The sequence below is a fragment of the Pelmatolapia mariae genome, linkage group LG13, assembly GCF_036321145.2.
Source record: "Pelmatolapia mariae isolate MD_Pm_ZW linkage group LG13, Pm_UMD_F_2, whole genome shotgun sequence".
Classification (NCBI taxonomy): Eukaryota; Metazoa; Chordata; class Actinopteri; order Cichliformes; family Cichlidae; genus Pelmatolapia; species Pelmatolapia mariae.
This window is the reverse complement of record NC_086238.1, coordinates 3,660,011-3,674,358: the sequence shown is the minus strand read 5'-3', so window position 1 is coordinate 3,674,358 and position 14,348 is coordinate 3,660,011. Positions and strand designations below refer to the sequence as shown.

The 14,348-nt window shown below is 38.0% G+C and overlaps 1 protein-coding gene across 2 annotated transcripts in view; it reads right to left on the bottom strand.

Moving 5' to 3' along the window:
- Positions 1-1,682: 1,682 nt before the first annotated feature.
- LOC134639986 (potassium voltage-gated channel subfamily H member 1-like) overlaps positions 1,683-14,348 on the bottom strand; it is a 59,963-nt gene continuing 47,297 nt past the window's right edge. For both annotated transcript variants that reach the window (XM_063491527.1, XM_063491528.1), the window contains 2 exons: positions 12,039-12,235; positions 1,683-8,990 (listed from right to left, as the gene is read on the bottom strand). In XM_063491527.1, coding sequence (XP_063347597.1) covers positions 8,121-8,990; positions 12,039-12,235 — 1,067 coding nt within the window. In that variant the 3' untranslated portion in view covers positions 1,683-8,120. The remainder of the gene's footprint in view (positions 8,991-12,038; positions 12,236-14,348) is intronic.

Genomic DNA, 14,348 nt, shown 5'->3' with positions numbered 1-14,348 from the left:
TAAGGCAGTTCTGAAAAAGGCAAAAGGGAGTCCGATGAGGAACTAGCAAGGTGTAACTAATGACGTTGATGGTGAATTTTTACTCCTGCACAATTGCCCCATTTTTAAAAGCAAGTGAAGAAATGACACAGAGGATGAGAGGGATCTCTGAAACCTCTTCAGTAATAACGATGGGGAAATCATCTTCAGGCACAGAGAGTCACTGAGGCATTGCTCCAAACATATGTCTTTTTGACATGTGTTTGACGGCTTATATCTATTAATTTTTTTCATTATATGGAGGGGAGATTGTGAATTTAACTGACATCATAATGAGTGGTGGAAAAAAAAATGTAATGACTTAGTATTTCATTAGAGAAGCTGACACTTTTTGAATACTCTGTTGTAGCCAGATATTTTTTGGGTGCCAGCACCTACTACTTCTGCCTCAGCTTCAATTTTAATCCATTAAAAATGTCAGCTCTGCTGAGAGCTTTTTGCCAGTATGTTACAGGCTTTAAATTTTCATATTCTAGACCGAGGAACTCCTTAAGCCTTCCATAAATCATCATGCAAAAATGATTTTAAAACAGCTTTCTTCTAAGGTTGATGACTATAATGTATGCAAAATGTGGTGTGTAAAGCTAGTTGCCAAAAGAAAGAAACATCTGAACGTGCCAAAACATAAAACAATTTATCTTCTTAATGTTTTTCTGAGTCACCCACTGTGTTCCGTTGGGCCTGGTTATTTACTAATATTTTTTAAAATACATTATTAAATGTTCTTGTAACAGCAGATTAGTGTTTACTACATATTTTAGGACAGGGATTGAGTACATCAATTACAATCAGTCCAACACTGTGGCTCTTTGATGAAATTTTGAAAAAGATTTAGAGTAAAGAGTAAATTTTACATTTTAAAGTTTGACCAGTGAGCCACAGCACAGTTTTTGGCAACCAAGGCTACCAACTCCAAGGGATTTGCATCTGCTCTTTACCTTTCAGGGGTTTGTCAACATTTTTTAAAACTTCATGTTTAAGTACTTAAGTAATCTGTTCTTTTCATGCAATGTGGCAAAACAGTCTGGGCTTCTTGCTATTCACAGTACACAATAATGAAAGTAAACAGCTTCGGGGTACGGATTCAAGAAGATTAGGTTAGGAATTAATGAATTTTTAGTCAGATGTGTCATAACTGAAAGCTATTACCTTGCCTCAGGGTCCTGAGTTTTGCATGATCATGCCACAGCAACTGACTGTCCCCAAAGTTTAAATTGCTTAACCTGCACCGGTCTGCAATTTGGTGTATAAACACTTGTATGACACAAGCTTGTCTGCCCTTAAGTAACAGAAGTACATTGTAATCTGGACTCTGCTGTTCTGATAAGGCTCAGGTCTTTCCATTAGTTGATGTCTTTCATTGGGATAATCACATCTGTGGCACTAAGGAGGATCAGTGAGGGCAGTGAAGAATCCTCTTAAATTAGCACAAAAGTGTGAGGCTTATCTGACATAAGAAGATCAGCAGCAGAATACACCTGCTGAGTTACACCTTCTTAGAGACGCGTCCTAATCGTTAACAGAGGAGCTATAACGCAACAACACGAAAGACACCCATGAACCATTGCCTGAAGAGATCTGACAGCGTGCAGCATGTATAAAATATTTATTATGAATAGCACAGTATGTCACAGTTCATAACACAGAGTTTCCATTGTGCTTAAAATACATTTCTCATCACATGACGTGAACATAGAGGCATGTGCATAATACATAAACCATACACAAAATTCAAATTCTGCTCTTTCTTAAGAATCCAAACGTTGCAGTACAACTTGTGCATATCTCTCTATATATCTATTTCTATATCTCTGTGTAGAGTTTGCTAACTAGGCAGCTTTCCATAGCTGACCACAAAAATAGATCAGTGTAAATCTTCTCAAAGGAGCAACAGTAATTTGGGTATTTAATGCTGCTTGGAAAAAGGAGAATGGGGCAATATCATGAAGGCACAGTGTTGCATGCTTCTCAGTAGCAATCAAAGGTAACGACTTTAATATGTAAATGTTGATGTTATGAAACCGTGGTGCTGTACTTGGTAACTTAATGTTTTCTATATTTGCGTTGTTTTTTGGATCAGTTTTTTGTTTTTTACAAATGTTAAAGCAAAGAACTACATATTGCTTTCAAGCATTTTAGAGTGCATCCCTTTTAGGATTGTATATTTATGGCCTTGCCACAGGCCTAAGTGAGAGTACCCTGCACGGGCCATATCTTTGTTACTGAGCTGCATGAATCAGATTTGATGTTTTTTACTATTTTCATTTTGAAAACAATCAGATTTGTTTTTATGCCTTAATGGAACAAATGTAAAAGTAATATAACAGTAAATTTACAATATGAATAAAACCGATCACAATGAGGGAATAAGGTACATACCAAATGATAGTCATAGGTTGTATCATTCATAATAAAAGTTTAAATATATGAATATTACCAGCTCTGTCATTGATAAAGTGAAACAGCAATTTATTGTGGCTTCAGTGAAAATATTATATCTTAAAGGGGACCTTGTTACACTCATTTCCAGCTTCATATTGTTATTCTTGGACTCTACTAGAATAGATTTGTATGATTCGCAGTTCAAAATAAACGTTTTAACTTTATGTTAGGCCTTGGTGCAGCCCCTCACTTCATCCACTGTCTGAATCAAGTTGTTTTAAGGCTGATATTGATTGGCGATTGGTTGCCTCTCACAGATTTTAACAGGTGGGAGGAGCTTCTGTTAGATGACCATATTAGGAATATCTGTTTTCTCTGACATCAACCAGTGTTAAAAAACAAAGCAAAAACAAGAAAAACTCTGAAACCTGAGCATTTGGTTAAAAGGAATTAGTTGCACATGCACTAACTTCACTTTTTTTTAAATCTTTCACCATATTTAATGAAAGCCTCTAAAACTGTAACAAGAAAAAGCATAATAGATCCACTTTAATGTGCCATTTTTCACAAAAAAATCAGTGCAGGTGTTTTAATTTAATCTTCTGTTTGAATCGAAGATTTAAAGCGTTGACATCTACATGACTACAAATCCATTGTTAGCCCTAGAAATGTTTGTTTCTAAAAGCCTGTTATCACATGTGGATTACACCCTGGTATTCATTGAGTTTTTCATTGTTGGTGGAAAAAAAACTGAGTTAAAATCCAATTTAATCAAGGTAACAATTGCAACTATTTCAGTTTTTTGCCTTAATGAGTTCTGGGTTTTCCCGCTGGGTTTTCTCTCTGTCTGTCTCTTAGGAGACAGCAAGAGAGAGGGATGAAGAAGAAGGAGGGGGGCATGCTGCTGCCATACAGCACACTTCATTTCCCTGTTACACAGTTTTTAAACCACTGTTGAATCTGTTATTATACAAAACCAACGAGACTGATAATGATTACAGCCGTATGTCTGCGCTGAAGCAATTTCCCTACCCTTGGTGGAGCAGAGTACTAAACCGCTGCGCTTAGTTTTCAGTGCACACTAAAATGGGTGTAACTGGCTCTTGTGTGGTTGTTGGATCATTTGCATAAAGTGGAGTTTAAATCTCGGGTGCTCAGCGGGCTGCACAAAGCATCCTATCACTCTAAGTATGTTTATGTGAGCGGCCCATTACTCTGCAGTTATTGCACAGACATGAGTGTGGTTTAAATCTTCTCACAACTTGTCAGAAACACATAGATATTGTTAAATTATACTTTAACGTTGTTTCAAGAATTTTGCATGCTATTGATGTAAACCTGACTTAGCATTTGCCAAATGTAGCCTCAAAATCGCCAAAGTAGGTCTGCTTTTTCTTAAAATAGCACAGTAACTTTACTGGATTTATCCTACGGTGTTGAGAATGAGTTTTGTTCAAGCAACCATGCTTTATATGCTCAATTGTGAAAGCCGCAGTAACAGGTATTAAACTAAACCCTATCATTTCTTTTTTTTTTTTTTCAGATAACTTGAAATTGAACATTAAAATAGTCACTTACAAAAACAGATCTGAAAAGGAAAAAAGTTGCAGGCTCACAGCCAGAGATTTGTCAGTTATCAGAGTCTGCATTGAACTCTGTGGGCTTCAAACATAATGACTAGATGAGATGATCATCCTCATCTCATCTATTCATAGATAATAAATACGTTTTTGTCACATCTGTTTGCACTTTCAAAGCTTTTAAAAACATCTGATGGTTGATTTTGCTGCTAAGATAAAGACTTTGTCTCGAGTTACATAATCTTTAGATCCTCCTTTCATTACAGTGACTGAATTCCTCAGCAATGCCGTCTGACCTCTTTTCCTCTCCCTTTGATTTGTGAACTCTTGCGCAGCAGCTTTATGAATAATCTGTGATCGAGAGGCCATGGTGATTTTTAGTGCCTTTTCTTTGGTTTTGAGATCACAATTCTTGGAGAAAGCAGACCCACAAACACTGGCAATAAACCTAATGAGTTCTCACTTCTGTGATGACATGCCCATTTATTTTTAGCAGGCTGAATTTTTGATGGAACATGAGGCTACAGAAAGTGTTGGAGTAAAAACCTCAGCATCTTTTTCCTCTCAGCTGTGTCCGTCCCAGCTTGTCTTTTGTGACGGAGAAAGCGCGCAGGGAACATAAATTATCCATGAGTGATGAATAATAAAGAAAAATGGTTATTTTTTTCCTCATGAAAAGAAGTACTTTTATTGGATAAATTCAGTAAAGCTCCTACTTTTTCCAAAGACGAACCAAAAATCATATTATTTGTTTTAGAAATACAAGCGTTAATTTCAGTGATATAAAACTTTATTTCAGCTGATTGCAACTACTTTCCGGGCTTCATTACCTGCAGTCTGATTGTTTAAAAAATGACTCACTTTCTTCCATTATTCATTGTTTCTCAAGTGCAGCGACGGATATCTTAGAACTAAATTGTACTGGAAAAGCTAACTGTGCCTTTTTTATTGCTTAATACCAGAGTGCATTGCTCTGCTTTACTTTGTTTCATGCATATTTTTCTCATTTAGGTTCCACTCAGTCAGCCTGTCCACATTGATCACATTGATTGTCTATTGTATTTTTGTTTGTTTGCTTTCGGATACGTGATAGTGCGTCAATTTGTTTTGGTCATTAAATTTAAAGTCGAAGGACAAATTTGATGATAATAATTGGCATATATGTAAACTTTTAGTATTTATCATGCAGGAATTATGAGAGGTAATCCTTATTTAACAAGAGTTAAAGAGAAAAATGAAATTGTAGAGATTGTTCCTGTTATTGTATATTTTATTTATACTGATTGAAGGAATCTGCCTGATGCTGGTGTTCAATACAAAAAAATAAATAAATACATTTTGGGACTTGATAAAAATACAGCATTCTATGTCAACATTCAATTTCTACCCTCAGAGTCTACAGTTGTCATTGTGTTACGTAAAGCAAGTTGCTCATCAGTATAAACTAAATGTTTGTATGATACAAATGCAGCTCTTCTTGGCCAGTTAGACGCTACAACTACTGAAGATTATGTGGAATTGGGGAAAAACAAGTCTTTTGATATTAAAAAGAAATAATGGCATGTTCACAGTAAAATAAAATAAAGATGTTTCATTTAAAAAATTAAAAAAATAATCACATTAATTCTTCTATATTCTTACCAGCCATTTCATTAGGTACACCTGCTTAACATAAATATCTAATCAGCAAATCACATGGCAGCAGCACAATGCATCTAGGCATGCAGATATCCGGTGAAGAGATGATTTAAGTGGCTTTGAAAGTGGCATGGTTTTTGATGCTAGACAGGCTGCTCTGGGTGTTTCAGAAACTGCTGACCTACTGGAATTTTCCCACGCAACCACCTCTAGGGTTTACAGAGAATGGTCTGAGAAAAGGAAAACTGGGTTTGGGTTCTCTGGGTGAAAATACCTTCTTGATTCCAAAGGCATAGAAGGCAGGCAACAGAAACTCAAATAACTACTAGTTACAACCAAGATATGCAGAAGGGCATCACCGAATGTGGCAGCAGAATACCATACCAGGTGCCACGAGAAACTGAGGCTACAATTCACACAGGTTCATCAAAATTGGACAGTAGTAAGATTGGAAAAATGTCACCTAGTCTGATGCCTGCTTCTAGCAGAATAAAGCCCCATGTCACAAAATTATATCATCTCAGACTGTTTTCTTAAAAATGGGAATAAGTTCGTTGTAATCGAATGCCCTCTGAAGTTACCAGATCTTAATCCAATAGAGCACCTTTGGGATGTGGTGCAGCTGAAGATTTGCTTCATGAATGTACAGCCAACACATTTGCAGCAACTGCATGATGCTATCACATCAATATGGACCAAGATTTCTGAGCAATGTTTCAGCATCTTATTGAATCTACATGTATGTCATGAAGAAATAAGCCAGTTCTAGAGGCAAAAGTGGGTCCAACCCAGTACTAGCAAGGTGTACCTGATGAAGTGAAAGTGTATATTGTAACAATCAAATAATATATATTAACATAAACATACACCATCTATATGAAACACTCCTACAACAGCTATGCGTGATATGGACTTCTGTGGAAAGTCTACGGCATAACTGACGATGTAACCGGACACCCCTTTTAACCCTACATTGGACCTTCCACGGCATTTAGTCATCGTGGGCTATTTCGACCCGACCTGTAGTTATATTTCTTGGGAGGGGCACATCAGGTTATGTGGAAGGTGTACGGTTAAAAAAGGGTTTTCCGGGTATCTTGTAAGTTATGCCGTAGATTTCCCGCTGAAGCATAATTCAGGCATTACTGCACCAAGTGTGTCATTTTAAAAAACATTTGAATGTCTGCAACACATTTTTTGTATTGACTGCATCATATTAAAAAGGGGTTGAGGGGTTAAAGATTTTTCCCTCTCTGAAGGAAACTCTTCAATTTTTCAAAGCCAGAAGCAAGTTAACACATTTAAAACAGTTCAAGAGCATCTGCATTTCACACACTCACCCTGAACATGTGCTCCAAAAAGACCTCCTAATACTAGTCAACTCATATTAGCTTTTTTGTTTGTTTGCTTTCTCAAGTAAAAATGAGGACAAACAGAAATGTTAAATCATGCATGTTAACAGGATTAAAATGTAAAAATATACTTAAGGGACCATTAAAGTCAAAAATGGTCTGGTGATCTCAGTCCACTTTCTGACAGCCTGTTTTATTGTACACAAATTTTAGTTTACAAATATTGTGCAAATCGCCATTACTTTCTATATTTGTAAGGGTTTTGGCCACAGTCAGTACCTATAAAATTACTGTAAGTATCACCAAAGCTGTAACATAGTAAACCTAGATATCAGGAAAGAGGGATAACTTGCCAATTGCTGCCTCACTAGTTAGCATTTCATTCAATTTTCCATGAAGCACATCTATTTGTGGTTTATTGAAATTATGATCTCCGCTCAAACATGTTTTTGAAAATCAGATTGGTCGGGCAGAGTTATCTGTTGTTTAATTCATAATGATTCTGGCATCTGATATAATAACATAACTGTTTGAGGAAATTACTTTAAGATTGATTCAGCATCTGCAAAAACTGTCCTCTTTCACTGTCAATGTGAAATAATGCAAATGGATCGGCGTGCGGCCTCAATTAATCAAATATGCGCCAACTGCTATTTGAGGCAGACGTCTACTTTATGTGACATGCAAAGAATCTCTTACGAATGCTAACAAACCAGTGGGTCATGCTGCTTCCATTGGAACCTTCCAATGGAGATACCTCCTTCTCCTACCGCCCCCAAAATCTGAACAGACTTTTCATAAAATGCCACCCCTCAAAGTATTTTTCCATCATAGTGCAGCGGAAAGATAAATCAAACGTATGTACAAACAGAGAGCTGTCAGTTTTTGTGTAACCTTCAGATATTCGATTCCAAGACACGAAAATCTAGGTTACGACCTCAACTTGTCAACACAACGTTACCTTGCTACCAGGTAGGTACACCCTAGGATGAAGGCTGGTGCATCTTACCACACTGCTGCCTAATCTAAAATGGTATACCCAGTGCGGTCTCAGCTATCCGAGTAATCTGCATATTACTGGATTCAGCTGAATTTAAGGTCAACTGTTGCCGGATGACTCTTTCATTCTTCAAGAGAAGATATCCTCTTTGTCCACTTCTGGTGAAGCAGGTCTAGAAATGTCAAAAAGATGTTGTGGAGAGCCAGAGCTTGAATGGCTGGCTTTCAGGAGTTTTAGCACTTCTGTGAGTTGCATCTCTAGGCCTGACATTCGAACATTTAGGTTCTTAAGGTCATCCTTTAGCTCTAGCTTGAGCTCCTGCAGTGAAGCCTGAAGCGTTTGCTCCGGGATGGGGTAGAAGAAATGCCTCATTTCTGGAGGCTGGGCAGGACTGCGGTCCTGAGGCGTCAAGCGGAAGTCACCCACTTTGTCCAGGCGTAACTCACTTTTGGTAATGCCGCTGTCACATGAGTCCGTCTTCTTTAGAGAGATTGGGGATTCTTGCACCTTGGTTCGTTCAGGTAAAGTCTCCATGGATTCAGCTTTAGACACTGTGTTCCAGTTGTCAGCTTTGGCCATCGACTCCTTAAAGCGACCCCAGCCTTTCAGTTTGGGTGGTTCAGCAGAGCGGCCACCAACCAAAGAAATGGACGATGGCACTTGCAGTTTTGCCTTGTCTGCAACCGTACAGTTGAGAGGTGATGGCGATTGAGGAGTTGAAGATGAAGGTGTAGCTGGGCTTTCTGTTACAGTGACAATGCTGGTAGTTGTAATAGCTGATTTATTTTTGGGGATGTCCACATAGAGAGGACCCTTCTCAATGTCTTGTTCATCTGTTTCTGGTTTCCCAGTCACCATGCGGGCCTCCTTCTGCTGTCGAAAGCGCTGGAAAAGTTTTCGTACTGGGTGATCTGGTGGCAAATTCAGAGGGGCTTCATTTTTACGGTTCCGTCTCTCCTCCTCTTCCCGTTTCACATCACTAATCTTTCGAAAAACGATCTGAAAGAGAATTTAAAATTCTTATGACTAAAAGACCATCATTAAAAAAAACACCCCCACCAAAAGTGTCAGATTTTGACAGCACACAAGCAAAATTATACCCAAACCACTCTCACACTCATGTCAGTTTAGTCTCCTGAAGTAGTACAATAGCAGATCAACATAATTTTCACCATCTCTCTTATTGATTGTAGAATTTGTGTGTGAAAGATTGCCAATATGTCAAAATGTGTGTTCTTTGCAAATGTCACTTTAAAAAGGCTAATTCCCATGGCGTACAGGGAAAGTTCATATCAAGCCTCTGGCTTCAGCTGGTGAAGGCACACTGTCAGTTTACCATCCAGATGATGCTAATGGACAACTATATTTTTAGGCATTTTGTATTTTCAGTTTTTAGCTTTGTAGCTTTATTTCTGTGCTTTAATATGTCCCAATCCCAGTCTCCCAATCCAGTAATTCACTTGCCTCATTGATTAGGGTTTAATATTAATTAAAAGTAATAATTAAAAAACACAAATACACATTCTGTATTCACATGTTGAGGAATACTTTATTAACCTTCATTAACGTCACATTCAACATATAACATTCATTTTGTCAGTAAGCAATTCAACTTTAAGGTCTGCAAGCAAAACCCCAAAAAAGCAGATGAAAATAAGCGCAAACTACTCTTGACATTTTGGATCTTAAGAGATGAAAATGTGAAACAATTTGAGTAACTGTTTGTTTTTCTCAAGGATACATGACAGTGCTGAAACTCGAGAACCGGTTCTTGTATAGAACCTTCCCAGTAGTCCAATTCCCTGGAATTATTAGTCTGCTTGCCTCTCAATCCTGCTTTTCGGTTGGGTGTGGGTAAGGACAGTTCTTTTATTTTTATTGCACACAAGGATAAGAATGCAATAGTAAAGTGCAAACTGCATCCAGGGCAAAAACAGCTGCATTATGTTGCTAACACAACTTCAGCTATTTGCAAGCATCTGCACAGACACCACGCTAAGGCTAAGCTAGCCAAGAACCCAGAGTGAAAAGCTGAGCCAGCCACAACCTGAACAGGTAACAACCTGATACGCAGTCAGTCTGCAGCTTTCATTTCTATCTGTTCATGTTTCTACGGTAGAATTACTATGGCGATTAGTTCAGTGTCTCTTTGTTGCAGGTTTTTATCCTTGCTTTATGTTTGGTGTTGGCTTTATAAATACTGAGAGAAAGATCATAGGTGTGTCCTCAGGGATTTGTGTTATGTGTGGGGGGCTGTAGCATATAGGTTTACATTGTTAAATGGTAATTACGAGACCGTGTGTTTCAGGCCATTTTACATAGCAAAAAGAAAGCAGTATAACGAGTAGAATAACGATTTACTTTGTCCTGGGAGTAATTAAGCAGAGTACTGCATAGGGTACTATGCAGAGTACTGGAGTGCATTACTTTTAAGAAAAGTGTTCTGTGTGTAACACAAAAACGGGGGAAAATACCTCCAACATGTACAAACATTTGACTACATGCAGTTAATTTGCATGAATGTAATGTCTTTGAGACATTATGTTTTACCTAATGATTGTTTATCAGGTTCATATATATATAGCTGTATTTAAGTGAAGGACCTAGTCTAGTAAAGCTAGTGCAGGGAACTCAACTGAAGCTGTGCTGGTTAATTCTTTACTGTCCTCACGCTGTAACAAAAACATCCTCCCAATTTGGTCATTTATTTAATCTGCAAATCTATCTCTCTAGGGAGAGATAAATTAAATAAATCTATCTCTCCCTCTGACATGTCAATGCCACTGCTGCCTTGCATCGCTACCTGCCATTTTACCACCTATTGTCCACTTACAGGCTAATCACCCCAGTTTCTAACATATTTAGAAGCAACAAGGAGCTCTAACAATATTCTTCTGCTGCACTAAATACTTTCAAATGGAAAGTATCTGATTAAAATAGCTTACGTGGCAGTTTTAACTCAGAAAGTCTGGGCATTTTATTTGCAACACACAGAAAGTCACTCATCACATTTGAAAAGGTAAGACAGCATCAGCTTCCTTCTCTGTCTTGTAGCAATAAAGGTTTCACACTTAGACCGCTTAAATGCACATTGTCTGCTCTGCTGGCTCACTCAGTCAAAAACACAATCTCAGCAGCTCCATTTGAAGGCAGCATTAGGCTCCTTTAGTCAACCCATATTGGGATTTCCCTGCTGCATACATTCAGGACATGTGGGACCCTGGTGAATAGTAACTTTAATGCAGAAGATGAGATTGCCTCTTCAAATGCAAGCAATCCAATCTCACTTGCACTCTCCCGGGCAGGCTAACCTCATTAAGAATGAAGCAGTGATTGGTAGCTACTCTTATGCTATTGTTGATCACAGCTGTTCATTTCTGAATGAAGGATGTGAGAGCTGCTTTAGTATATGGTGGCTGCTTAATGGAGCTCTGTTTTTGTATGCAGTGCTGTGTGACTGAAGGCAGTAGGTGCACATGTCCTTTAGGTTGAATATAAGGTTTTCTGTGGTTACCTTTTCCCAGAGTGGGAGTTTCTGGCTCCTATTTAACAAGAATTGATGTGTGCGAACAATTGTGATTGTCAGTATGGTTCACATAAGGCAAGTTAAAGCAGCTCCAGATCATGAAAGGTAGGCTGTCTTCTGCTGTGAAATATATTGACATGACTAAACATATATAGGTTCAATATTGATTAATTGATTGATTTATTTAATAAATCCTCCAGGCTTTCATCTTGTTGAATTTAATGCAATCTCAACTTGGATTGCAAAAAAAACTCTTCTTAAAGGTTGCAATCTTCAGCTTTTGCTTTACTTACTGCTTACTGTCTGGTACTGGTAATATCAACACTATCTTTACAGATCTTTGCAGAAAAATATTATTGGAATTTGTAAATATATTCTAAAATGTTTGTTTTATTTTGTTAATATTTTTTTTCTTTTTCATGTACCACTGTGCACAAGGCTGAAGTCTTTGCAGATGAAAACTGTGTAAATCCTAAATGAAAATGCAGTCAACTGTATCTGGTATCTGAACAGTCACTCACCCTCTTACGCAGGTTATAAGTGAGCAGCAGGTTTCGAGAGAAGTGGTTGGAAAATGCCGTGTAGAATTCCAGCACCTTCTGCAGAGCGTCGCGTTTAATAACGTGGAGGTCGCAGTAGGTCAGAGCTCGCACATTGGCGCAGGACTGAGCCAGAGTCACCTCTTTCCAGAAAACGTCCCCAAATACGTCTCCCTTTCCTGCATGAGAGAGCGCACAATTTTAGTTCCATGTTAATTCAGCAACAAGATCTGATCTTCCAGGTAAAAGAAAACAGTAAGAGACAAAACACTTTGTAAGGTACACCTGTTCAAATGCTTGTTAATGCAAATTTCAAATCAGCTAATGCCATGGCAGAAACTCAGTACATTTAGGCATTCAAAGTTCTGCTGAAGTTCAAACCGAGCATCAGAATAGGGAAGAAAGGTGATTTCAACTGGATATAGTTGTTGGTGCTAGATCTCAGGTCTAAGTAGGTCTAAGTATTTCACAAACCGATTTTCCCACGGATGATCTGATATCGTCGTGTTGGTGTTGTTCCCAGATCATCATGAAAATGTTGTTCCAGGTTCAACATTGCAAGTGACCAATCACATTGTTGTGACGTTATTCTTTTGCACGCCAAGCCATTCTTGCATTTATGAAATTCCAATGTTGCAAGGACAATATCAATTCTGCTTACCGTTTATTAAAAGGTTAGGGTTAGGATTAGGGTCAGGGTCCGTTGATCGGCGGACAGAGGCGGTTTCTCGCAGCTTAAGTAGTTTTTTGTTTTACGGCGGTTTTTCCCGAAGTCGCAAAAGTATGACATCACAACATTCTGATTGGTCACTTGCAATGTTAATCCTGGAACAACATTTAGTATGATGATCTGGGAACAACACCAACACGAGGATATCAGATCGAGCTTTTCCCACACAGCCATCTATAGGGTTACTTAAGACAGCAGCATAGCAGAGCTTTCTGATCTGACGTTTGGATGGCAGGGTCAGAATTTCACGTAAGCAACATGAAAGCAGGCCTGTCCTGCCTTGTATCAAGAGTTCAGGCTGCCAGTAGAGGTGTAATAATTTGGGGGATATTTTTTGGCACACAAGAGGACTGTTTGAGCACTGTTTGAACACCACAGACTGCCTAAGTATTGTTACTGACCACGTCCATCCAGATCAAGTAGAAACCAAATAAAGTGGACGGTGGGTCTTTTACTTGTGAAAAGTCCCTCTATATATTGAATGCAAGCAGCAGTTACTCGTTTTAGGTTGGTTATAAATAATACAGTTATGCAATGTGGATCATTTATGAGTCAAGAACACATTTTGGATTGGGAGGTCTTGGAAAGTCCCCCTCCAGCATGACAGATGCTGCTGAACAGCTGGAACTAAATCCCTTTGTTCTTTTGAGGAGACTTTTATGTATATTTAAAACTGAAGACAAAGCTAGATGAGGCTTTTCTGCTGTTCGAGGTAATGGCTTACAACTGATGTATTAACTATTAATACATATAAGAAATATAGCTTTCAAACCTTTATAAAGAGTGTTAAATTACCTTCATAATCTAAAGCTCATTAGACCAACTCAGTAATTTATAAGGTCTGTCATTTGTGACTCATGCATAGCACTTTTTTTTTTTAAGTTTGAGAAGCCCAGTATTACCATTAAACTACCCTGAACAAAGGAGTACTATGACTCAGTATAATCAACAGCTTATCATGAACTTAAGTTCTTTTTTTTTTAGTTGTCTTGACTTAAAACACCTTGTTATTTCTTTACATGATGACATGACGAAACACACGCAGTGGATGAAAATAAACCTTATATGTGGAAAAAGCATTAATATAAAGTAGTATGTGGTACAGTGGTAAAAATAGCAGTAGCTGATTAAACCAGATGCCCTGTCTTGTTTGCTGATTTACTTTACATGCCGTTTCTTTTTACATTGTTATTAGTCTCATAAGGAATTCAATACAAAGAAGCTATTTATTCATCACTGTAGTTGCCTTCCGGTTCATTGGTTTCATGTTGACAGTATATTGATTTATGCAAAGAGAAAACAATAGAAGGATATTGACAGAAACCAGCCAAGGCACTGTAACATTTCCTACCAGAGCATGGCATCCGTTATTCATTAGATCACTCATAAAGCACGTTAAATGATGATGTTTTAACAACAAAACATTCTGCTGTGAACAGTTTTCTACTTTATTTTTTAAAATAAGATCAAATCTAGATGCACTGGAAGACAAACTAGGGTCACTAACATGGGAAGTATCCCAGTAGTTAGGAATAGGTCCTTATCAATATTCATTAGGCTTA